The sequence below is a fragment of the Odocoileus virginianus genome, chromosome 9, assembly GCF_023699985.2.
Source record: "Odocoileus virginianus isolate 20LAN1187 ecotype Illinois chromosome 9, Ovbor_1.2, whole genome shotgun sequence".
NCBI classification, from domain to species: domain Eukaryota; kingdom Metazoa; phylum Chordata; class Mammalia; order Artiodactyla; family Cervidae; genus Odocoileus; species Odocoileus virginianus.
The window spans coordinates 3079541-3104117 of record NC_069682.1 but is presented as its reverse complement, the minus strand read 5'-3'; the positions used below and the strand labels follow the sequence as shown (position 1 = coordinate 3104117).

At 45.8% G+C, this 24577-nt stretch overlaps 1 protein-coding gene across 1 annotated transcript in view; it reads right to left on the bottom strand.

Moving 5' to 3' along the window:
* Nucleotides 1-24577, bottom strand: part of SLX4IP (SLX4 interacting protein) — a 206140-nt gene that overhangs the window by 65936 nt on the left and 115627 nt on the right. The window contains 2 exon segments of the mRNA XM_070471892.1: nt 1590-1710; nt 5866-5955. Of these exon segments, the coding sequence (XP_070327993.1) occupies nt 1590-1710; nt 5866-5955 (211 nt within the window).

Below are 24577 nucleotides of genomic sequence, written 5' to 3'. Positions count from 1 at the left end.
TCAGAACACCGTGAGTTCCCCATCTGGGGGAGAGGCTGGGAGAGTGAGCAGTTAGCGCTTCCCTGAGGAGGAGAGGCGACCAGGGCAGAGGCCACCTGAGAACCGGTGCTGGCCAAGCCATGAGCACAGTGGAGCTGGGCTCTCAGAACTCTCCCTGATCCTTTTCCTTCTGTCTCAGTTACAAAGGGCCACTCACCACGTCTGCTGCAGCTTTTCCCAAGAATTCTACTGTTCCTAAGCAAAAGGCTACAAAGCGTCATCTAATACAATAGTGTTTGGACTGAAAATTCTATTTGTTTGAGGCTCTGTGTTGAGTCAACTCTATCTGCCTCCTTACCAGCTGTACCCAAGTACACGGTGCAGACTGAGTCTGCCTTTAAAGGGGAGGACGTTAACCGTCCTTTCCCTAAAGAACTATTGCATTAGCATAATCTAGTTCACTGCAATGCAGTACTGACCTCTGAGGATTAACACGGGTTGACTGTATTTGTGCAACAGAGTGCCATGAAATACTTAAAAAGTTTAAAAAACACAGCGATGACAGAGTGGAGAGAACACTGGAATGAGGGGTCAGGCTCTGCCACTTGTCACCCAAGTCCTCCTCCATTGAAAGTGAAAAGGTCAAAGTGAAGTCGCTCAGTCGTGTCCAACTCTTTGCAACCCCATGGACTTCAGCCTACCAGGCTCCTCCGTCCATGGGATTTTCCAGGCAAGAGTACTGGAGTGGGGTGCCATTTCCTCCTCCAGGACATCTTCCTGACCCAGGGATCGAACCCAGGTCTCCCGCATTGCAGGCAGACACTTTACCGTCTGAGTCACCAGGGAAGCCCTTCATTGAACATATCCCCAAATCTCTGCATCAGGCATGGCCTAAGTGTCGGGGGTGAGGAGAGGGGAAGGGAAGATGCCAGATACAGGAGATGATCTTGGTCCTCAAGAAGATGACATTTTATTCAGGCAACCCCCTTAACCTCACAATCCTCTGCTTCTTCACCCATAACTCAAAGATGTTACCATTCTCGGGGTAACAGGGTATTAGGGTAGGGGGTTGGGATATTCCAGCTTCAGTGCACTTGGCATTTGGGGGACACTGCCTGGTTGGGGGGACTGCCCTTTGCACTGTAGGATATTGAGTGGCATTCCTGGCCCCTACCCACCAGGGGCCAGCAGCTCTCGACCATGGTTTCCACCCCAGTTATGGCAATCCAGACTGTCACAGACATTACCAAATGGCCCCTGGGACAGAACCACCCCCAGCTGAGAACCTCTGAGATAGTGACATATATAAAAGCATTTAGAAAAGCATAAAGTCCCAAATCAAGTATTACTTGTCAAAAAAAAAATCCTTTAAAGAATTTATAGCTTCCTTAGGAATGTTGTGTTTTCTATTTATATATATTTTGCCTACCATTAAAAGCCCTTTAGGGCTTTTTGGTTAATTTTCTTTACCCAAACAAAGCATCTTCATTAGGCTATATTTTTAAAATGTATCACTACACAAAAACACAACTCTGACAGTCAGAGTCAAACATAATTGCCATCTCTACAAAGCAGAAATTTTATCCAAAATCAAAGTAGTTCATGCCTACCTTTTAAGGACAAGGGATTGGATCTTGTGAATTCTGTATCTGATGGCCTGTGCTGTTTACGAACTTGTAAGTACTCCTTCACTCTTGAATCAATGGTTTCTTTTAACAGTAAACAGACTTCCTAAAGTAAATAAAAAAATTACATATAATTTTCTAATTTAATGCAGTGCAAAAAAAGTCAGTATCATGCATATGAAAAAGCCAAAATCGAACATTTCATTTTGTTTGCTTTTTAATTTAGCTATGAATAAAGGCACTTATATGTGTTCATGGGTAATGCTGCAGATTTAAATTAGCCACTAAGCTTTGCTTGAAACCATGATGCTGGCTTACTCTGTGATCTAAGAAATATATTTTGCCTCTCTTCACTTCTCTCTGCCTCAGTTTCATATTTCTAAAAGGAAGATAAAAACACCAATGTAAAAATCAGGGCAAGGAGGTGACAAAATCAGAGAGGGAAAGGCTGTTTTCATGTAAATTTCAACCAGTGGGATTATGACAAGTAGAAGACAGAGCAGAGCCAGCTCTGGCTACAAGCGGAAGCCCCAGAGACGGGCCCACTTGCCAGGGACTACAGACTGGGAGCAGTCAAAGAGTCAGGGCACAGTCAGCGGGAAACCCCAGCCAGTCAGAAGGGGCAGCACCCTGAGGTTTCACGCTGGGACACACGGCACAGTGTCACCAGATTTTCTGGTTTAAGAGGAACTAGAGACTGATTTTTACACAAAAATTTCCTACTTTTAAAACTTGGTTCAAAAAAACTTTAGTATCTAACCACCATAATTCATTAGTTTCTAGGGTTTACAAATCTACTGAAAAGCAACAGCACTGATGGTAAGCTGAACAGAGAACTGGAAATCAAGAGTCTGATTTTCTTCCATAGGCTTACTGATGATATTGTATAAGCTTCTGTGAAAACTGTTCTCTATTCACCTATTCACAGTAAAAAATAATTTAACTTCTTATATTGCTCAAATGTAAATTAATATTTATTAGGCAACAGAAAAACATGATTTTAATTGAATGTCAACATCCCAAATTTGTACTGTTTTTAACATATCAGTGTTACTTATAAAAAAGAAAAATAAAACTTAAAGCCTAACTGTACAATGGGATGACCCTGCTTACATTAGCTATAATATCAGAAAAATGTAATCTGATGTGGGGAAAGGGAAAATAAAATTGCTCCCAAATCAAAATTTCTTAACCCAGATTGAGAACTGGTGTGTAAGGATGGATAATTCTGGTTCAGTTCCCAAGGACTCTGCAGAAGGTTCAGAGTTTCCAGGTCACCTAAAACCTGTTTCACTGGTTTCTCACAATGCCATCTCAGGTTGATCTCTTAGAATCTTCATAAATTAAAACGAGGACAGAGCTGTAAGCTGCGTTGAAGGGCAACGAGAGCCAAGCTTTTCTTTGGTTGCAAATACACGTACTCCTCAAACAGTATAGAAAACAGTTGACTTAATTTACAAACATGAGTTTCTCAGTAAAATACAAACTCTGGTCTCCTCCTTCCTGATCTCATTTTGCATCCCAAAGTTGCAGTGCCTTGTGGAATACAGAGGTATTCATTTACAGTTGAAGGTTTTGGCATTGTTCGTGCAACAGAAAGGCAGCCTTGCTCATACTGTTGTTTTAACAATTAAAGAATTTTGCTTCATATGCAGGGTTCAATGATGACTGAGCTAGAAAATATGTGAAAGACATACATGGAAACAAGGATTGTTAAAATTTGGCCATAAATGCCCTATAAGGCCAGAACTAAAAATAGGAGGACAAAAATAAAGCCAAGGCCCACATACACAAACTCTCTCCCTGCAGTTACGGGGTTTTCCTTCCATGAGTCAGGTTTGACAAACGGAAGGTGGATTGTGTGTGTTGTATCGAGGTCCCCTAGTCACTGACCACAGCACACTTGGCGAAGCACTGTTCTCTTCAGAACCAGGGCAAGACAAGGAAAGACAAATTCCCATCTAAACACGAGGGGCAGCAGGAAGACCAATCAGTAAGCAAGAGAGAGCTGTACCCGCCATCTCCAGGCTGCCAGGGGTTCACATGTGCCTCCCAGGTTTACAAAGGGAACAGTCCGAGTTCAACTGTTTGGGTACAAGGACCACTCGGGCTGGACTCAGAATAAACACATGTTTAACACATGTGATGAGTTCCTTTTTCTGAAAAGGAACAGGATATTCTTAAGCCTTTCACTACTCAAAGTGACTGTTAAAATGCAATCACACTGATTGCTCATGAAATCCCAATCTTGAGATGATCCGGTGATTTAAAAAAGATAAAAGTCCTGGGACACTGAACATAGGTTAAGTCATATCCTCAACTAGCTTTTCTCTTTTCTTAAACACACACACATTACCCCAGATCCATGTTAACGTCAGCGAGCATACTTTGAAGAGGCAGCGTGAGGTAGAGGCCACAGAGCGTCTCCCTGGCTTTGCGCGGAGAGCCCGCTCACGGCCCACAGCGGAGCCCTGCAGGCCCAGCGCGCAGAGTCCCTTCGCTAAGGCACGCCCTGCGGCCCGACAGCGGCAGAGGCAGGGCAGCACAGCTGCGTGTGGCACCCTGGAAAAGTCTGGGCTCACGCTTTGGCTGGGAAGTGAGTCACGTACTCACAGATTTGTTGTAAAGCCTTCCAAATCAACTGACTCTTGGCAAAACTGACAGCATATCCACACAAAAGGTCTAAAGCTGAGGCGGCAGAGTTGGGAGAGAATGGAGGAAAATCTGGGCCTGGAATGGTGGATTCTAGGATGCTGCTAATGTAAGTTAAACTTCTTGGGTGAGGTCCCCGCAGGTGCATATTGGTCACTCTGGGGGGATGAATTAACTGTCTTGAATCATGGGGACATATGTTGAGAAGCCAAAGGTTGGAATGACATGAAGGTGGACTGGAGGAGCAGGCAATGGCCTATCAAACATGAAGTCCTGCAGAGCATGGTCCAGGGCTATTTACCTGAATGATAATGTCAACATCTCATGCCACTAGCATGATAAATCCCATCACACAGAACCCTATGCCTTTCTGCTCCCAGTTTCAGGTCACTGGGTATCCTTAGCAAAATTAAGACAACAAAGTCCTAATAGTATTATCCTTTGACTGAAAATATATTACTTATAAATTTTCTTTTGGGAGATTTCTAGTTATCTTCAAAAGCTGACTGAAAACAGTTATCACAGTAAAGGGTAAAAAAGTGGCACTAAAAAGTACCACCATCACCAGATTTTTCTCCATATATCACCTTGTAATAAAATTTATTTCTAGCTCTAAAAAGTTATTGGGACCAACAAATATCATGGATGATACCAAGGGCTGTTACATTTGGAAAGTTATGTAAAAGTCACAGGCTCACTATCCGGCTCGCTCATAAGGAGGGGTCTGGAGAAGGAAGCCATGCATGTGATGAGAGCTGGGGCACCTTCTTGCCTTTGCCACAGCAGCACCTGGTGGGACCTCAGAAACTGAGAGCTGAGAGTGACTCAGCCAGCCAGGGTCTGGGAGAAGCCTTCATCCACAGAGGAGGCGGCTGCGGTCTAACACCACAATCCTGTCATCCAACCATTTGCTTTACTGACCGACCACCTGCTTAGCGACTGGCCGCTGTAAGAGGAGGGCTGTTGCCAGCCATCCCGATACTTCTGCCAAAGGACCATGTGGTACAGAAGATCCCAGACAGGTGAGAGAAACCAGCCTGTGTCAGCCCCACTCCTGCTCCAGGGGCTGGGCCCATCCGTTACGACCAGTGAGGGTTACAATCCCTGCTTACCTGGAAAAGTCACTTTAACTTCTTCATTTTTTTTTTTAAATACAAAGAACCTTTCCCTTCAAACAAAGAGGTGGAGAATTTCTGGTTTAAATACTAGAATGGCAACTGAAATATATGAAATAGATGGATGTCTCAGTTTCTGAAGGAACAACAACAGAAAAAGCAGGCATGTGTCTGTTGTGGGAAACACAATTCTTCCTCAAGGATTAAATAGCACTCAAGATTTACTGTCCATTAATGAAAATGAGAGCTGGAAAAAAAGCTAATGTTCCTTTTAAGAGCAGCTCCTTGCATTTAATATAGCGAAAAGTTTTAAGGACCTACTGTATAGCACAGCGAACTAACTATAGTCAATATCAAGTAATAATCTATAATGGAAAAGAATCTGAAAAGAACATACGTGTGTGTGTGTATAACTGAATCACTTGTTGTACACCTGAAACATGGTAAATCAACGACATTTCAATTTAAAAAAATAATGAAAAGTTTCCTGGTACCTCTTTTTTCTGTTCAGAAAACCAGCTAGTATCTTTGCTTGAACCTTGCGGCAATACATGAAGATCCACCAGGACAGCAAAGTTCCCACACTGAAAGACATTAATGAAAGACTTAGCTCACACCCAGTGAACAATGAGAGAAAAGCTCACAAATTCCTACGTGGTTGCTCATGATGAAATGGCAGCAAAGTTCACTGCTGGACAGAGACGTTAATATGGGGTATGATAAAACTCATAACTTGTTGCTTTTTGGAATTTTAATATTTATTATAGAAATGCCAGGGAGAAATTTAATTTTAATTAGGACAGGAAAGAGAAAATACCTATCTCTGCACTGTACCTTGACGGAGGATGCCCAGAAATTCAGCAGTAACACTGAGAAGGGTTAAAAAGGTCAGCGCCAGGTAGGCTGCAGAAAAGGAGTCCGGTAGACACACACAGGGAGATTCTTTTTTCCAGGTGGGAGAGAGCAGACAGAAGCAACTGCATTTTCAGGCCAACAAAAGGACTGGTCAGGACCATACATCTTGGAATAGAAACAGAAGCATAGACGGATGAAAACAAGCAAGGCAGATGCTGAATGACAGCATTAAAACTAAATAAGTTTCACTAAATTATGCCTCAAAACTGCATAAAACCAGTCTTTTCTTTTCTATAGGCTAGTGCTATCTAGTACTGTGGAAGAAATGAAAACATCTCTATCTGCACTGGTAAATAGGGAAGAAAATAGCCTCATGTGTTACTGAGCATTTGAAATGTGGCTTTTGAGACTGAGAAGCTGAATTTTTAATTTTACCTAATTTCAATCTAATTTTAAAAGCCACAGAGCCAGAAGCTCTCTGGCATGGCTACAGATCCTGTAAAATGATGTAGCTTCATAAAACCTCACACTACGTGAATAAAGTAACTTGAGAATCTCAAGATAAATGGATGAACTAAACTAACTTAGAAAAGTATTGTTGATTGGTTTATGGCCAGCAGGAGAATTCAATTTTGTAGCCCTTTGGCAAAACAGGTTTTTTTTTTTTTTAATTCTGTGTTATAATTCAACGGTGAAAAAAAAATTTTCAGCAAATAGTGAGACTATGAGACATAATATGGAAAAAAAAAATGAGACTTGATACCTACCTCACACCGTAAATAGAAACTGATTTGAGATGAATCACAGATATAAACATAAAAAAAAAAAAAAATCTATCTTCCCAACCTTGGAGTAGGAAAAGATTTCTTAGACAAGACCCAGAAAGTATTAAATATAAAAGAAAAAATCACTACCTTGGACTTGATCAAAATTAAAAAACTTTGGCTCATCAAATGACACCATTAATAAAATAGATATGTATGCCACAGACTGGGAGAAAATATTCATAAATGCATATGAATGAGATAAAGGACTGGTGCCCAAAATATGTAAAAACTACTCCTACAAATTGATGTTAAAAAAACAACTCAGGTTTGAACAGACATTCCATGACAAAGATAAACAACTGGTGAATAAGCACGTGGAAAAGTGTTCAACATTATCATTCATCAAGTAAATGCAAATTAACACTCACTACTAAGTGACACAACTACACACCCAACACAGAGACAGCGTGATAAAGACTGATGCACATCACACGTAAGTTAAGGATGGGAGCGACCCACACTCACACACTGCTGGTGGAAGCGGAGAATGGATCAACCACCTTGGCAAATGTTTGTCTGCTCCTATAGTTAAACACATTTATTTACCATCTGAGCCAGCAATTTACCTCGGGTATTTACCTGCAGGAGACCAAACATGTGCACACCGAGGCATGTATACAAATGCGCATGAAAGTTTTAATTTTGAGAGTCAAAATGGAAGACAACCCAGAGAGAATATATTAATACAAATTGTGGTATATTTCAAACCACTGACCTGCTCAACATGGAATGATCTCAGTAACACTGCACTGAGCAAAGTGAGGCTAAAATGAGAACTGTATGGTTCCATTTATATAAAGTTCTAGAAATACAAGATTAAATCCATGGTCAAAATAATCAGCACAGTGACTGCCTAGGGAGAGACTGACTTGTGTGGTGGTGATGGGATTGTTCTGTCTTGTGATACAAGTAAAATCAGTTCATTTCACTGCACGTATCAATAATAAACAATTTTTAAAATACTGTGTAAAGATACACTCATATTTGTTGATGGTTACTTTAAATGTAAATATTATGTCCCTGAAAATGTGTGGGAATAAGTGAACTCTGGTCTGGGTAATAAATCGTGAAGTATGATAAAAGATGGTCTTCTACGATGTCAAACAGCACAGTGTTACCACAGAATTACAGTTTAATGAGTTGCAATCAGCATTTTAAGGAAACAGAAATGGGATAAAAGCTATCAATGTGTCACATGGTAAAGTTAAGTCTTCTTTTGTGAAACTTAAGTATGAGTGTACTGAGTTATGATATAAAGCCTAATTTTTACTGTGGGCTGTGGCCAAAAAGGTTTGAAAACCATATCCAAATACGTTATTTTAAAAGTTTCTTCTATGTTATCAACTTAACCTTTAAGGAATATGCTGCCACCAGGTGGAAGTAGCATGCCACAACTACAAGATCTTAGCTGGGGGTTATTAACCTTCAAGCGACACGGACCTCCTGGGTCGGTAGTGAAGCTGATGAAACCTGCTCATAATAATGTTTTTAATGCGTGGAGACACAATGCATGTGACTAAACAGAAAACCAATTATTCTGAAGTACAGTGACTCGTGTTTTTAAAATCTGTGATACAGCAATGGATATACTTGCTCAATAAAGCACTGGCTATTACTATACTTTGGTCACCTGACACAAAGAGCCGACTCATTGGAAAAAGACCCTGATGCTGGGAAAGCCTAAGGGCAGGAAGAGAAGGGGACGACACAGAATGAGATGGTTGGATGGCACCACCGACTCGATGGACATGGGTTTGAGTAAACTGGGAGTTGGTGAAGGACAGGGAGGCCTGGCGTGCTGCCGTTCATGGCATTGCAAAGAGTCAGACATAACTGAGCGACTGAACAATAACAATCTATAAACGCAAAGCAGTGATGAAAACACATGATGTTTTCAGGTATCTGCCACAATTATAATACAATATGGAAAGAGCTGTGATTGCTAATGGTAACAAATACCATTAATACCATAATATTGTCTTCTGAAAACGTCATTCATAATAAAAACAAAATTTATTAGAACTTGGTCAAAACAAGGATGTGACTTTTCCCCCATGGAAGCTCAGTGCCCTCTGAATTCTCTCCTGGGCTGTCGGGGCTCCAGAGATCCCAGAACAAGAGCCCCTCCAGACAGCGGAGACGTGCCTCACACACAATTCTACCAGGTCTCCTGTGGGTGTTCCGCGCAACTGCTCTGTCAAACTAAGTTCTCTGCTATCCCTTTGTCATTAGCAAGGATGATTTTCCAAATTAAAAAAAAAAATAGTGATGTCTTTATACACAATGAAATATTTCACAGCCATTAAGAAGAATGACATAATGCCATTTGCAGCAACAGAGATGGACCTAGAGACTGCCATACTGAGTGAGGTGAGTCAGAGAAGGAGAAATATTGTTTGACATCCTTTATATATGGAGTCTAAAAAGCAATGATACAGATGAGCTCACAAAGCAGACACACACAGCCTTAGAGAAGGAAATGAAGCTTGCCAGGGTCAGGCAGGGAGGATGGGGGTGGGGGACAGCCAGGGAGTTTGGGACGGACATGTGCACACCGTGACACTTAGAATGGTTAACCAACGAGGACCGACTGCACAGCACGTGGAACTTCGCTCAATGTCACGTGGCAGCCTGGATGGAGAGGAGTGTGGGGGAGAGTGCAGATATGTATATGTCTGGCTGAGTCTCTCTGCTGCTTACCTGAAACTATCACAACTTTCTTAATTGAGTATACCACAATACAAAATAAAACATTTTAAAAAATAGTGATGTTTCAACAACCTGAACTGATACTGTGTAGTATCTTTCTAAAAAGAACAGAATATTAAGGTCCAATTTGGGATTTTTTTCATCATTTATGCAGGCTTCCCTGATAGCCCAGATAGCAATGCAGGAGACCCCAGTTCAATCCCTGGGTTGGGAAGATCCCCTAGAGAAAGAAAAGTCTACCCACTCCAGTATTCTGGCCTGGAGAATTCCAAGGACCATATAGTCCATGAGGTCACAAACAGTTGGACACGACGGAGCGACTTTCACTTTCACTTTTCATTTCATCATTTGTAGCTCTGATCACAAATAAGCTATGCATACATATACACTGCTATACAGACATACACACTGCTGTATTTAAAATAGATAACCAACAAGGACCTACTGCAGAGCACGGGGAACTCCGCTCAATATCCTGTAATAATCTAAATGGGAAAAGCAGTTGAAAAAGAATAGATACATATGTGTATAACTGGATCACTTTGCTGTACGCCTGAAACTAACAAAACATTGTTAATGTTGGAGTGCTAACTACACTCCAATATCAAATAAAAATTAAAAATAAGCTAGTATGTTTGCTTATAAGCAGCCTGACTGGAATGTCTTAAAAAAAAAAAAAAAAATCACTGACTCTCAGTCTGGTACTCAAACCTTCCTGAGCTTTCTGCCAGACCCTGCCTCCCTGCTCCTGCAGAGGAGTGCAGCCAGTCTTCTGAGTTCTCCAGGGAGAACTCTCTGCAGTCCCCACGCTAAACACAGGTATTCTGCTTTTCTGAAGTCCCTGCTCTCAAAGCTTTGCTTCTTTTCTCCCATGAGTAAACAGCAGTGAAAAGGGAAAAAAAGGAGGAAAACCCGCTCTGACGGCTGCCAGCCCCGAGGCCTCCAGCCCTCCCCTCCTCGCTTAGAGCCCTTCTCCTCTCTGCAGACGGGCTCTCCAGCTCTTCCGCGTGGGGCACCAGCGGCTCTCAGGCCAGAGCTGCTCCCTGCACACAGGCCACGCTCTCTCTCTCAGCCCAGTGGCTGCAGAGAGAGAAAGCACTGCACCCCGGCTTGGGCTGGGAGTCACCCAGCCCAGGCCCAGTCCAGCTTCCTCTCTCCTCCACCCAGAGGTTTCAGCCAAAATCCTGGGAGCCACCCCTCCCGCCTCCCTTCCCCTCAGCCTGCACCACCGGTCACCACGCCTGGCCAGTTCTGCATCCTCAAGAGTTAAACACTCCCCTCCTCTCCCCCCACCCCTCGCTCCTCGCTCACGTCATCTCCTACTTGGAGCATCAGGACCAAGTCTCAGAGCCTCAGCCTCCAGCAGAGCCACGCCCGCTGTGCAGACAGAGGCCCCATCCTCACCGTCTCCGCGGCTCCTGGGCACGCGCTCTTTGCTTCCAAAGCAGTGCGCTGCTCCCATGCTCAGTGGGCCCCAGCGCGTCCTTGAAGGAGTGTGGCCGCCCCTTTGGAACTTTTCTGAAGGGTTCACCGCTTCCTCCTCCGGATCAGTGATGTTTCCTGTGCTTATTTCTGCATGAAATGGCTACTCCACGAAGGGGCCTCCCCTACCAGATTGGCAGCTCCTGGGTGGAGACAGCAACCACACCTCTGTCCCTCTGCAACCCCTGGGATCAGCACAGTGCTGGCTCAGAGTTAATGCTTACTATGCAGAGGTAGGGAAGAAGAAAGGGAGGGAGGGAGGGAGAAGGGCACCTGAGCTCTGAGTTTAGGGCGAAGCACAGCCTCATCTGCAAACTGGGGACTCCCCACTGCACGGCCAGGGTCATTCAGATAGCCCCGGACATTGATGTGTCAGAGAATCACTTTCTCCCTCCTTATTCTGGAGTGGTGACAACTATGTCATCACCATAGTGGTTGTCAGTGGTTGCCAGTGACAACCACTCATTTTCCATCTTTTGGCAAAAGGGAATTCAAGGATCCTCAGATTACCTCACCCAAAATCACTGCCAACCAAGTATGTTGGTGATTTTTCCTATCTCTTGCCTAAGAATTCCAGAGCTGAAACTTAACAAGTACCAAGGCTTCCTCCTCCAGAATCAGGGAAATCTTGTCCTCTAATTTTACAATGAAGTGTAAAATAAAAGTGAGGATGCTAACATTTCTCATTCATGCTGGTATCTCAGACACAGGTTCAGAACTCTGAGATGCATGGAAGGTTCCCCACATTCTCTCATTTGTTCATTCAGTTACTCATCCCCACCCGGGGCATAAGCCCTGCAGGAGGTATGACCACAGTTCACACCCCTGGACCAGAGGGAGCTCTCAACTCTGCCCGAGGGAGGCATCACAGCCAGTGGTGGAGAAAGAGCCCTGGAGAGCCTGGGGAGCTCTGGGGACCCCCAGTCTCATTATGTGAACAGATGGCAGGTCAGCAGTTGAGGCCACACAGCAGGAGGGCTCAGCACACGAGGAACCACAGACATGCCCTGAGGGGCAAGGAGACTGAAGGCTGGAGGCAGAAATGCCCAGGGCCAGGCTGCCAGGTTCAAAGCCACCACAAAACCCTAATGAGTGGGAGGTGGGAGATGGTGGGTGGTGGCTCAAGAGGAGGGGATGTGTGTGCCTATGGCTGATTCATGTTGCTATCTAGCGGAGACTAATATAGTACTGTAACACAATTATTCTCCAATTAAAGGTTCAAAATTTATAAAAAAGGAAGACAATAAACCCAAACAGTTTATAATAGATATATAAAACCCTGATGAAAGCCAGCAGAAGGCAGCCTTGGGAAAGGAGGGCTGGGTGTGAGAACACTCAGAAGACAGTCAAGAGCTGCAGCTGGGTACAGGGGGGGAGGGCAAGGGTGGGCCGTGTGGGCAGTCTGTGCCCCTGGGGCTGCCCACAGGCAACTCCTACATAAGCTCTGTCACTGACACCGTACACACACCCGGAATGAAGGATTTAAGGCAGCTTGGCTCAACAAGGCAAAGATTTAAATGGGAAATAAATAAGGAAAACAAGAGTCAAGACATAAAATGAAGACAGTGACAGGTCTGATGGGTCTGAACAAAAGCCCCACCGCATCCTAAGTCTCTGTAGCACTCTGCTCTCTTTGTGTCAGTTACCAACGTGAGAAATGAGGCCCATCAGAAGCCGTAAGACGAGAACAAATTGGTGCTGAGGATAACCCAATCCATCCTGATACACAATCCAGAAAGATGTTTCTCCTAAAGGTCTTCATAAAAACACATGGCAATTGTCTTCCCAGAGCATCAACTTTACTACAAGACTTCAACAAAACTATCACATACATTCATATCAAGACAAACCACATACAACACAAAATTAAAAAGTCCCATGATTTCTCAAGAAAAAGCAGAGTTTAAAACTCTCCCTTTGTGCATGAGACAAGTGCTCGGGCCTGGTGCACTGGGAAGACCCAGAGGGATCGGGTGGAGAGGGAGGTGGGAGGTGGGAGGGGGGACCGGGATGGGGAATACATGTAAATCCATGGCTAATTCATTTCAATGTATGACAAAAAACACTGCAATGATGTAAAGTAATTAGCCTCCAACTAATAAAAATAGATGGAAAAAAAAAAAACCTCTCCCTTTAATTCACAGTATTCACTGTAAAGCTCACCACTGAGCAGTGAGGGACCAGGACTGTCGCTCACAGTTTTCGAGGTGAGGAAGTGGGGTCAGGGAAGGCAAAGGAGAAGTCTATGATCACGCAGGCGGGCGGTGATAGCCCCAGGAGTCAGGTCCAGAGGCGTCAGATTCCGGAGTCCACTTGCGTCGGCCGCTGTGAAGCAGTCCTCCCCTGGTGAAGGCCACTTGGGACTCACTTCCTGACCCCTGGCGGGGGCCCCTTCAGGGCCGCCTGGCCTGGACCTCCTCCACTACGCTGGCCCCCTTTTCCTCCAGATGAGTGCCGAGCTGACCTGTAACTCCCAGCCAGGCCGTACTTGTCGGGGGACCCGAAGCTCTGAATGGGACCACGCAGCTCCTTCCCCTGGGCTGGAGGCAGGCCCGGAGTTCAGCTCCTGCAGCTGCCCCTGGGGAGCAGGCGTCCTGTGGGAGTGAGAGGGCAGCTTGGAGGCCACGGCCCCGCCACGGAGGGCCTGGAGCGGGCAGGGCGGGGAGAAGACACCATGACACCCTGGGCCCAAGATGGGCGGGGTGGCAGGCAGGATGCTGACAGCCCTGCCAGAGAGCTCAGGGCGAAGCAAAGCCAAGGCCCGTATTTTGGCCATTTAACCCCCTGGGCCTGTTCCTTGTTAAAACACTCACTCTCGAGACCCAAGCTTGGAGTTTATGTTTGAGCAAAGAAACCAGCACCCCGGAGGATGGCGTAGGTAGGCGGTAGGCGGTGCGCAGCTAGGCAGGCTAGGGGCGGGAGGGGGAACAGTCTCCCGGAACAAACGAGCCCCTGCACCTCCACGCAGACACTCCCCAAGGGGGAACAAGCCGCGGCCTCAGCAGCCACAGCTCGCCGGGCGCCTGCAGCGCGCCAGGCCCCGCGCCAAGCCCCTCAGTGCAGCTCAGCATCAGCTCTGCCCCCCGGCAGAGGCACAAACAGTCCACTCAGGCTTCTGGAGACACCGAGCAGCCCAAGAGCTCTCTCTCTCTTCCCAAAGGTCCCTGGTGATCAGGGCTGGGTTTTGTTTGGTGTGGGGCCTTGCCAGCCGGGCAGTACTTGTCAGGCCAGGCGCGAGGAACATTCTGTAATCTTAGGCACAGAATTAGACAGTGTGAAGGCAGGGGCCCAGCACACAGAGACGGCCTGGAGAGAGGCCTCTGCTGACCAACAGGAGGATGGCCAGCACCGGGCCTCCAAGACTGCCGGCTCCTCTGACCACGCCCTGGTTTGGGAGGGCTGCCCCAGCTCCCTTCTCTCTGGGTGTCAGCTTCCCCCTTTGTAAAACGACATGACTGGGTCCCCTTCAAGGCATACTCTCAGGCCCCACCTCCTGCTGGTATTGGGTTTACAACCCTCTGCTTGGACCCCGCTGGCCCACACTGTGCCTGCTGTCCTGCAGAGGCTTCCCAAAGAGCCACCCTAGGTCTGGCACCTGGCACAGTCTCCACTGGTTCATGACGGGTCCCCCAAGCACAGCAGGCAAACCTCCCGCCACTCTGGGACAGACGACAGGAGAGTGTGGGCTCCACTTCGTCCTGGCAACCAGTCTCATGGCTGGATATCACGGTATAAACCACAGGACACAGAGAAGCTCAATGGAGTCAGCTGAGACAAAAATAGCAGCAACCAACGCGCTCTTGCCCCCAGAGCGCTGTCTGGCCAGATTTAGGCGAGAATGGGCTGTTCTCTGCCGCCACAGTATTTTGTTTGTGCTTCTGTCGTGAGACCTGTCACAAGCCATCCACGTGGGACCACCTGCCTCCCAGTTCCTGGGGCTGACTGTGGGGAGGAGCATCCTCCCGTTACCGCTGGGTTGTCAATGCCTAGTACCAAGTCTAGCACCCAGATGGCAGGGAAGAGTGTTTGCTCAATAAATTTAAAAACTACATCAGTGATGAAAAGCACTTAAGTGTCTTCCTTGTTCTCTCGCTAGAAGGAATTACCACCCTCTCACCTACATCCCGTCCTGAGAACAGCATCAAGTTTAGTGCCTCCTATGTGCAGAGAATGCTGCCACCTCAGAAAACAGGTAGACATGCCCACCAGTCCACACCAGAAGATCAGGGCCCCACTTTCTGATCAAACCCCGGGTTGGCTACACGGATTCAGACCCATTAGAGGGAACCTATACAGGGCCTCCTTGGATGCGAGTGGATGGCTGGTCCCTTGAGGTCAAGTCTTTCCTGGCGGAGAGGGATGCAGGGCAGGGTGTCACTTGTCTGACATGGAAAGGAATCAGGAGGGGAGCGAGAGTGTCTGTCTTGTTTGGTTTCTGCTGCAGGGCGTCTGAGTACAGGTCAGGGATAACATTCAATGCCATGGTTGGGAAAGGCTGTACATGGGCAGAGAGCAAATCACACAGCAGTGAGAAAAGAAGATGGCAGAAGGGCAGAGCTAACGGCTGCGATGACAGCTTCAAAAAGGAGGAGAAAACAGCCAGGGCTGGTGTCCTTCAGTAGGTTGTCTCTGGTCTCCTGCAGAGAAAGGGCTTGAGGGGTTTTACCTAAAGTGCTCACACAGTGCTTCCAGTCTCCATGGACAAAATCTAAGAAGGGAGGCAAAGCGCTGCTCAGAAGAAAGCAGACAACAAAGTGGTGTGACGAAGGCTGGCTTAAGTTTCACAGATGCTCTGGAACCTTTAAGGAGCATCTGAGGCCGAATCACAGCCTCTACAAGCCATCGCTGTGTGAAGAGTGCAGCTAGAAACACATCCTCAGTCACCCCCTTGGAAAGGTAAGAACTGACTTCACTTCTTTAAACACTAACCTCAATGTTTTTTCAAAACCTCCTTTTCAGTGTAACCCCCAGGCCACTGTTCCCAGGAGACCAGCCTGCGTCGCGCAGAGCCTGTGAGCAGTGAGCACCAGGGTGCTGGGGGCAGCACGGGCCTGGCACAGCCCCTGCCTGCACCGCAGCCCACAGGCCCCGGGGCAAGGCCCTCAGGACACAGGGGGACCCTGACGGAAGATGCTGTACAGGCCGTTCTGAGGACCGAAGGAGAGGATCCAGGCACGAGACCTGAGCACAGTGCTAGCCATCCAAAGGGCTCAAGAGAGGAATACAGGTTACTTTGTTTTGTTTCTCTCCAAAGGTAGAATCTGCTTCCAACTCCAGAGTACTTTAAATGAAGTCTTAACTGTCAGTTCCATAAGATTTACAAACAGACTGGGCACAGGTTTCCACCTATTCCTATTAAAAGCTAATAAACGCCTCACAATTCCTTTACTCTGACCACATGCTGCTTTTCAGAAGAAGGACAGATGGCTCGTAATCACACCAGGTCACACCGAACCCTCCTCTCACATATTTCTGCAACGGAGAGCATGAAATGAAAAGATACAGTGACAGAAATTATTCTGTACTTGTCTATAGGGAAAATGTCTTGAGAGGGTCTTAGGTGGCTAGAAAAACAAGCAACATTCAGTTCAGCAGCATTTCAGCTGGTCAGGAGCCTGCTCAGCACTACTTATGGCCAACCACCTCATAACCTGAAAACGAAAAGTGAACACCAGGGGTGCTGGTCCCTCAAATTCTGCTTATAGCTTTACCCAGTCTGTGTCATCAAGAAGCTTTGGATCATGCTGAGGTTTGACAGAAAACAACAAAATTTTGTAAAGCAATTATCCTTCAATTAAAAAATAAATAAATTTAAAAAGAGAAGCTTTGGAATGTGAATTTCAATGTAACCTTAAAAATTAACATGTTAAAAACTTTTCTTTCATATTCCCAAAGAATTATGACAATCTTCAATGTCAAGAACGAATGGAAAGCAGTGCAGCCTATCAGTTACAGAAATTTATCACAGAACATAAATGAATCAAACAAAAATCCTGTAAATACTCCCCTGGTAATCAATGTGTGGACTGTTACACAGGGTGGTCAGTCCTGGAGGGAGGTTTCTTCAAAGAGGAAGGGAGATCCAAGATGGTGGCACAGGTTTCCTAGCTCTTGGGGTGGGGGAACCAGCGCATCTCTGATGAGCACTCAGGCAGTTCTGGATAAATGAGAGGAATTCTGTTTACTTGGTTAATGTAAAATATCTTAAGGAGTCTTCACATTAGTACTTTTCCTCTGGAATCTGCTCCATCCAGCTGTCGTCTAACTGTCTCTGGAGCACTATTTTGTGTTACCTTTTAACTTGGGTAAGGGTTTTCCAAGCCAACTTGATAGGCCCAGGACAAGGCTGCTGTAACTGTTACAGGAAGTCAGAGGGGATCCAAGCACACGGGGGTCCAAAGCCTCAGCTCAGAGGGAGGACCCGAGGCCTCCAGCACACGAGGAGTCTCCACTGCTATGGGGCCCAGGGCCACTAACGTCTCAGAGGACTAACCCCGTCAAGTGCCAGCCCTCTCTGCGCCCGGCCACCCTGGTCTGACGGTTCAGGAAAGCTCTCTGTGCATACAGCCTTAAGGATATTCGTCCACTAGAGTCTGCAGATCTAGCGCTCACAGCATCAGCAGCATCAGTATTCTCCGGGGCTTGTCTGATATGCAAATCCAGACCTGCTCCACCAAAAGTTACAGGTGTGGAGTCCAGTATCCTGTGTTTTAACAAGCCCTCCAGATGATTCTGGTGCAGGTTCAAGTCTAAGAACTTCTGCTGTAGGCTACTACACCTCATTGAGGACTACTCTGGCATGCTTTATACAATACAAGAAATTTTCTGGAGGTTACATTAGAAAAGAAGTGGAAAAAAATCTGGTTAGGTTTCACAATGTAATACAGCAGATGGCTACAGCTCATCAGAATATAATTCTAAAACCCATGAGGAAAGTACACCACAATTTTACCATGATGATAAGAAGGTAATTCTCTTAGAATTCTAAGAAACTAAAATTATAATTTTCCTTAAAAAGAAAAAACAGAAACCCTTCAAAGATAAATGTGATGTGCAGCCAGGGTTGAGAACCACAAATACAATAATGCTTCCTTGAGCATCTTAAAAACTGCCCTCTGGATGAGGATGATGCTGACAGAAATCCAAAGGGAAAAGGAAATCTACCAGATGGATCAAGGTAGGGTCTTAGGAAGAAATAGAAAGTAAAGCCCAGAAATGGAACGGAAGGAAGCTGCAAGCCCAAAACAGACAGGGAGGTCACACGGTGCAGTTAAGTCCTTTAGAGTCCAGACCACTGGGTTCAGGGAAGCCTACCTTGGAGCACAAAGAGCATGAGCACTGCCCACGGCTTGGCCCCTGGGGTAATGAGACGCGCTGTAGTCGCCACGAGATCCTAGAGAGGGGCAGATGACACTGCGCTTTGCAGAAGGGGAAGGAAGGCAGGCTTTGTGACAGTAAACCTAAACCCTAAGAGACTATTAGAGGGGATCCAGAAGAAACAAGTTATGAAAACTAACCTCAGTATCCTCTGCCAAGATGCCTAGACTGTGACAACTGGTGAAATCTGAGTGACAAAGAAGACACGAAACTCAGCCAGGAATCAGGCAGTTTCCTGTAACATCATTTTGTCTGAACGACAGAACCAAATCAGCTTTTGTCAAGGTTACCTATGACGTTTCACACAGCCAATCCAGTAAACAGTTCTCAGCCCTCACAGTGAGTGACTCTCGGGGCCATCTTTTTTAAAAATAATTTTATTTATTTATTTTTGGCTGTGCCGGATCTTTGCTGCTGCTCAGGCTTTCTCTAGTGTGGTGCGCAGGCTTCTCACTGCGGTGACTTTTCTTGTTGCTGAACATGGGCTGAACAGGGGCTTCAGTAGTTGCATCTCCCAGGCTCTAGAGCACGGACTCAAAAGTTGTGGCATATGGGTTTAGTTGTACTGTGGCATGTGGGATCTTCCTGGATCAGGGATCGAAGCCTTGTCTCCTGCACTAGCAGGCAGACTCTTTACCACCGAGGCACCAGGGAAGCCCTCGTTGCCATGGTAACAAAGTGGTTCTTTCACTTGACCCTTGAAACCTTCACTTCCAGGCCACCATGCTTTTCCTAGTTCTCCCTCCTCACGAGGTCGCTCCTCAGCCTCCTTTGCACGCTTGTCCCCACTGCACCAACATCTAAACAGAGCTCAGTCCTTTGACCTGTCTCCACCTACACTCCCATTAGTCTCACGGCTTCACATATCAATCACGTCCAATGTTTCTGTTCCAACCCAGACCCTTCCCCAGCTGGAGATGCACACATCCAGTCAAATAGTCTCCATCGCCAAATAGAAATTTACAACGTCACAAGTTCAAAATCAAACCACTAACATGTTATCCTCAAATTTGCTGCCACCAGGTTTACCTAATCTGACTTGAGAAATGACAACCCCACTCTGCTATTCATTCAGGTCAAAACCTTGGAGTCATCCCTGATGCCTCTATGTCTTTCTTATTGTGCAACTCATCTGTTAACAAAGCTGAACAATTCTACCTGCAAGAGGGCCTGCCGGTCCCAGCAAATATTAACTGAATGAATTGGTGAATGAACAAGTGAATCTTGGTAAAGAAAAAACAGAAAAATTTCATCATGGATGAAAGGACACTTAGATGGATTCATAAGTAGTTCAACTACGGTAACCACAGGAGTCATTAACAGCTAAAGCACAAAATGGAGGGAGGTGGTGAAGAGCTTTTTCCTTGACCCTGGTCGTGGTCCACATCCCCATGAAGACACAGTGAAGAAGCCACAACGTCAGCGGATGAGGCTGCACAGCAAAAACGGAATCTGGTGCAAAAACAAGAGACAAACAGAAAACCTGGATTTCTGTGACTCAGAAAGGTGAGGTCAACCAGCCTCCCCTGTCCATGGGGTTTTCCCACCACACATACTGGAGGGGTAGCCATGCCCTTCTCCAGGGGATCTTCCCAACTCAGGGATCAAACCTGCAGTCTCTTATATCTCCGACGTGTTCTTTACCACTAGTGCCACGTGGGAAGCCTTCAATGTAAGTAGATGGGATTTAACAAGAATATATGTAGGTGGCTCAGACGGTAAAGAATCTGCCTGCAGTGCAGGAAACCTGGGTTCAATCCTTGGGTTGGGAAGATCCCCTGGAGGAGGGCATGGCAACCCACTCCAGTATTCTTGCCTGGAGAATCCCATGGACAGAGGAGCCTGGTGGGCTACGGTCTATGGGGTCGGACAGTCAGACACCACTGAGCGACTAAGCACAGCACAGAGGTCAACATTTGATTCAAAAAACTAACAGCCCAAGCACAGAGGTCATCTTAATCTAAGGGAAGCTCTGTCAGTGGACAGCATAATGCTGTGGTTGATGATGGAAATGTCCTTTTAGTTTGCCTGCACAGTACTGGCCAGAATAAGCACTACAATGGCTATATTTTACACATTTAATGCTCAGTTAGCATCAGCATTCAAATAGAGACAAACCATAAGAGAGACCAGGATAACAGCAACACTGAAAATCACATTATGAGGATCAGTTGAACAAAGTGGAATGATTAACCTAAAAAAAGAAATCAGGATAAAGTAATATTACCAGGACTTTAAAAGGTGGAAGAATGATCCTTTTCAGTGCTTTAGGGCCTTAGGGATACAAAACCAGTTAAGAGCAGAGGAATCCCAAGGAGACAGGTATCAACTTCACATAAGGAAGACTTTCTGGCCGGCAGGCTTTCCAACCACGAAGCGATCTGCCATGGGAGGAGTATGCTCAGCAGCCAAGCCGGGAGACTACACTGTGTTGACACAAAGCACATGAAAACAGACACGTGTATAAACAGCGCCTTGTTGTTACAGGGCACTGGTCTAGTTGGGAGCAGTCAGGAAGAAGACACAGGGAAAGGTATGCTACTGATCTGCTGCGTTTGATTGACTGGCCACTGCAACCATCCAGTGCGACATTGGTTACTGTTCTGTTTTTTCTTCGTGTACCCCTAAGGATGTAGGCTTACCAATCTCAAGAATCTGAGAAGCTACCTTGGGAAACAGTTTCACATACAAAGCATGGGTTTTTAGACTCAAGCAGGCGTGTGTCCCACCACTGGCTGTAGCTTTTACTGGCCACAAAGCCTGGCGCAAGTTTCTCAGGTTCTCTGAACCTCACCCCCTTGTCTATAAAAGGGAGAGCTCTCACAGAGATATGCTTAGGATTAAATTCATAGAGAAAAAAAAAAGAGTAGCTAACTAATAAATTGGGAATCAGTTCAGTTGCTCAGTTGTGTCAGGCTCTTTGCTACCCCATGGACTGCAGCACGCCAGGCTTCCCTGTCTCACCAACTCCCAGAGCTTGCTCAAACTCAGGTCCATCGAGTCAGTGATGCCATCCAGCCAAAATTGGGAATAGTTAACAAATAATGATATCATTTGCAGTCCCAGTATTCCAATTAATGGGGGGTGACAAAATCAACAAAGCGCCATCTGATAACTTCCTGTGATGACAGAAATGTTCTGTGTCTCTCTGTCCAACACCTTGGCCACAAGCCACGTGTGGCTACGGAGCACCTGCACTGAGGCTTATATAACTTCGGAGTTTACTTCTTGTTCATTTAAGTTTATTAGTTTATAAGTTCACTAGCACTTAATTCATTAATGAACTTACGGCTACTCTACTTGGTGGTTACTCTCCCGAACAGCACAGATACTTCCCTAAAATGACTCCTGGTTCAGAAGCCCTGGTCCTGTCATCTGAATGAGAGACTAAAACCAAAAGAGAAAACAACATCGGGAACCCTGTAATAGGAAGTGCCTGGCGATGCAAGGGGATTCCCATCCTGCAGGGAATTCCAGAAGGCACCTCAGGATGGTATGTGAGGGAATGATAGGGACTAACCCGGGAAATTTCTCTGAACTTTACCACAGTCGGTGCTGATCCAACAGAACTGTTTTAGTTCAAGGTGTTTTCCTTGTTAAGAGAAAGCGAAGCCATAAAAGCTGTTACTGACAATTAGAGGAGTAAGCAGTTTAAGTTTCCCTTCACCTTTCACCCCTTTCACTGTGACCCTGCCTTATCAAGTTAGAAAACAAAATTCAAGGAGAATTCTTAAAATTATTATTGAAGCCACTGTAATCGCTCCTAATCCCTTGGCTTTCCCTGAGAACGAACCTTAAAATTCGATGCTTGAATTTCCCTCCAGCCCTGCGCTGCATCTCAGGCCTCTTAACGATTTCCATCACTGCTTCATCAGGTTTCTACAAAATGCGCACGAGTTCAAAGGGAATTTTCAACCAGTTCATGGCTAAGGCAGGAAATTGAAATAGCAAATGGGATGACAGGAGGACATTAGACGAACATGGGCGGGCCTGCTGGGGGAGTCGGAGGCTGTCTTCCCCAAGCCCTCTTTACAGAACAGCAAAGGGGAGAGAAGGGAGGCAGTTAATTGGTCACAGGACTTGCGTGGAGCTGCTTCCACTTTCCTTTTCTAATTGACTGCTGGGAATAACACCGCCTTCAAGGACAGCTCAAAGGGAAACGTGCTGGGACAGGAGACCACTGATGAAATGGCTTCAGAAGCTGAAGATCATTAATTAAGAATATTGAGAACAAGGCTGAAAGCTTCACAGAAACCAGTTGGAGAGACAACTTGGTATCAGCTGCTACCTACACGTTAGCAATTAAGCCTCATGAAGGCTCTCGGTGGAAAGTTACAGCTCCCAGGTGCTCTCCTTGCATAAGTAAGGAGTCTCCTGAGGCGACTGAACTCTGAAGACAGTCTCATCGGCTGCAGGTAATATTTCTTCGCGCTGCTACTCCGTTTTCTTGACTTGAGATTCAACGTCTTCCAAGCACCACTACCCACTGCCTGAACTAATGTTTCTCAAACTTGACCATTTATCAGATTCATCAGGAGAGCAGGTTACAGACACGGATTGCCAAGGCTCGCGCCCAGGGTTTCTTATTTCTCAGCTGGAGGTGGGACAGAGAAATGCATTTCTAACAGTGCCAGGTGATGCTGCTCCTGCTGGAGACCACAATTTGAGGCCCATCGGCCTAAGAAGAGGGCTGTGCACCCCTGACAGCTCATCAGGATACCTTGGGGAATACTGAAAGCCTGTGTCCAAATCCCGCCCCAGACCAATGTAATCAGACTGGGAGACAGCAGAACTGGGCCTGGACATCAGTATTATTTTTAAAATCTCCCTACCTGATTGTGGCCTGCTGGCTGGGTTGAGAACCACTGTGGAAAAGGTAATCTTCAAACGATTTCAATCTGAAGACTACATATGCCCTTACAAATTAGAGACAGGGAAGCAGATCCTGGTATCTGCTTGATTCCACCTACCCTTGCAGGTGATATTTCACTGGTCATTTTTTTCCCCTACAAACCAAAATATAATGATCCTTTGTACCAGCAAACCCCTATCCCCTGCACATACTCCCTCTCTTTCCTCCCTCCCAGTCTTTCTAAGAATTCTCTGAAGATTTACTAATGAGAGCAACTGAAGATTTATGAACACTGATAAATTTACTAATCATTTGAAAACAGAGTGAAGTGAAGTCGCTCAGTCATGTCTGACTCTTTGCGACCCCATGGACTGTAGCCTACCAGGCTCCTTGGTCCATGGAATTTTCCAGGCAAGAGGACTGGAGTGGGTTGCCATTTCCTTCTCCAGGGGATCTTCTCGACCCAGGGATCGATCCTGGGTCTCCCGCATTGCAGGCAGACGCTTTACCATCTGAGCCACCAGGGAAGCCCAGGTAACAAATAATAAATTTTGAAAAGAGAACTCTACAGGTAGATGAGCAGAAGGTAACAATTTTTAAAACATTCACTATCATGTCACATCTTTCTTCCTCCAATCTTCTTTCTGTTCTCCTCAAATTCCTGTCCCTTCTTTCCATTTTAGATTTTACTCTTCCTTATCTCTACACATCATTTGCCTGCTTCAACCCTCCCCTCCTCATCTTTGCCTCAAACACGGCAAGGAGGAAGTTTACAGTTAGCTGTTCCTATGAAATAAAGTTTTATGATGCCTGTTCCTAATTTAAACAAACTAGGGAACTAAGTATTTTTCTTGGTGAGAAAAAAAAGAAGTTAAATTGAATTATTTTTGGTATGCACCCCCTGATTAACTCTCCCTTGAGCATTAGCCTTCAACAGAAAATCTATTCCTCACCCTGAATTCCTCAAATTAATGTATCTTCAGGCTAAAATACATCACGTGCCATATATCAGCACCTACTGAAGAAGTGTGACGTGCAATTTATCCCCAAGCAACGAGGCTAAAGAAGAAGGAATATGCCATTCATAGTCTAGAACCGCGGCTC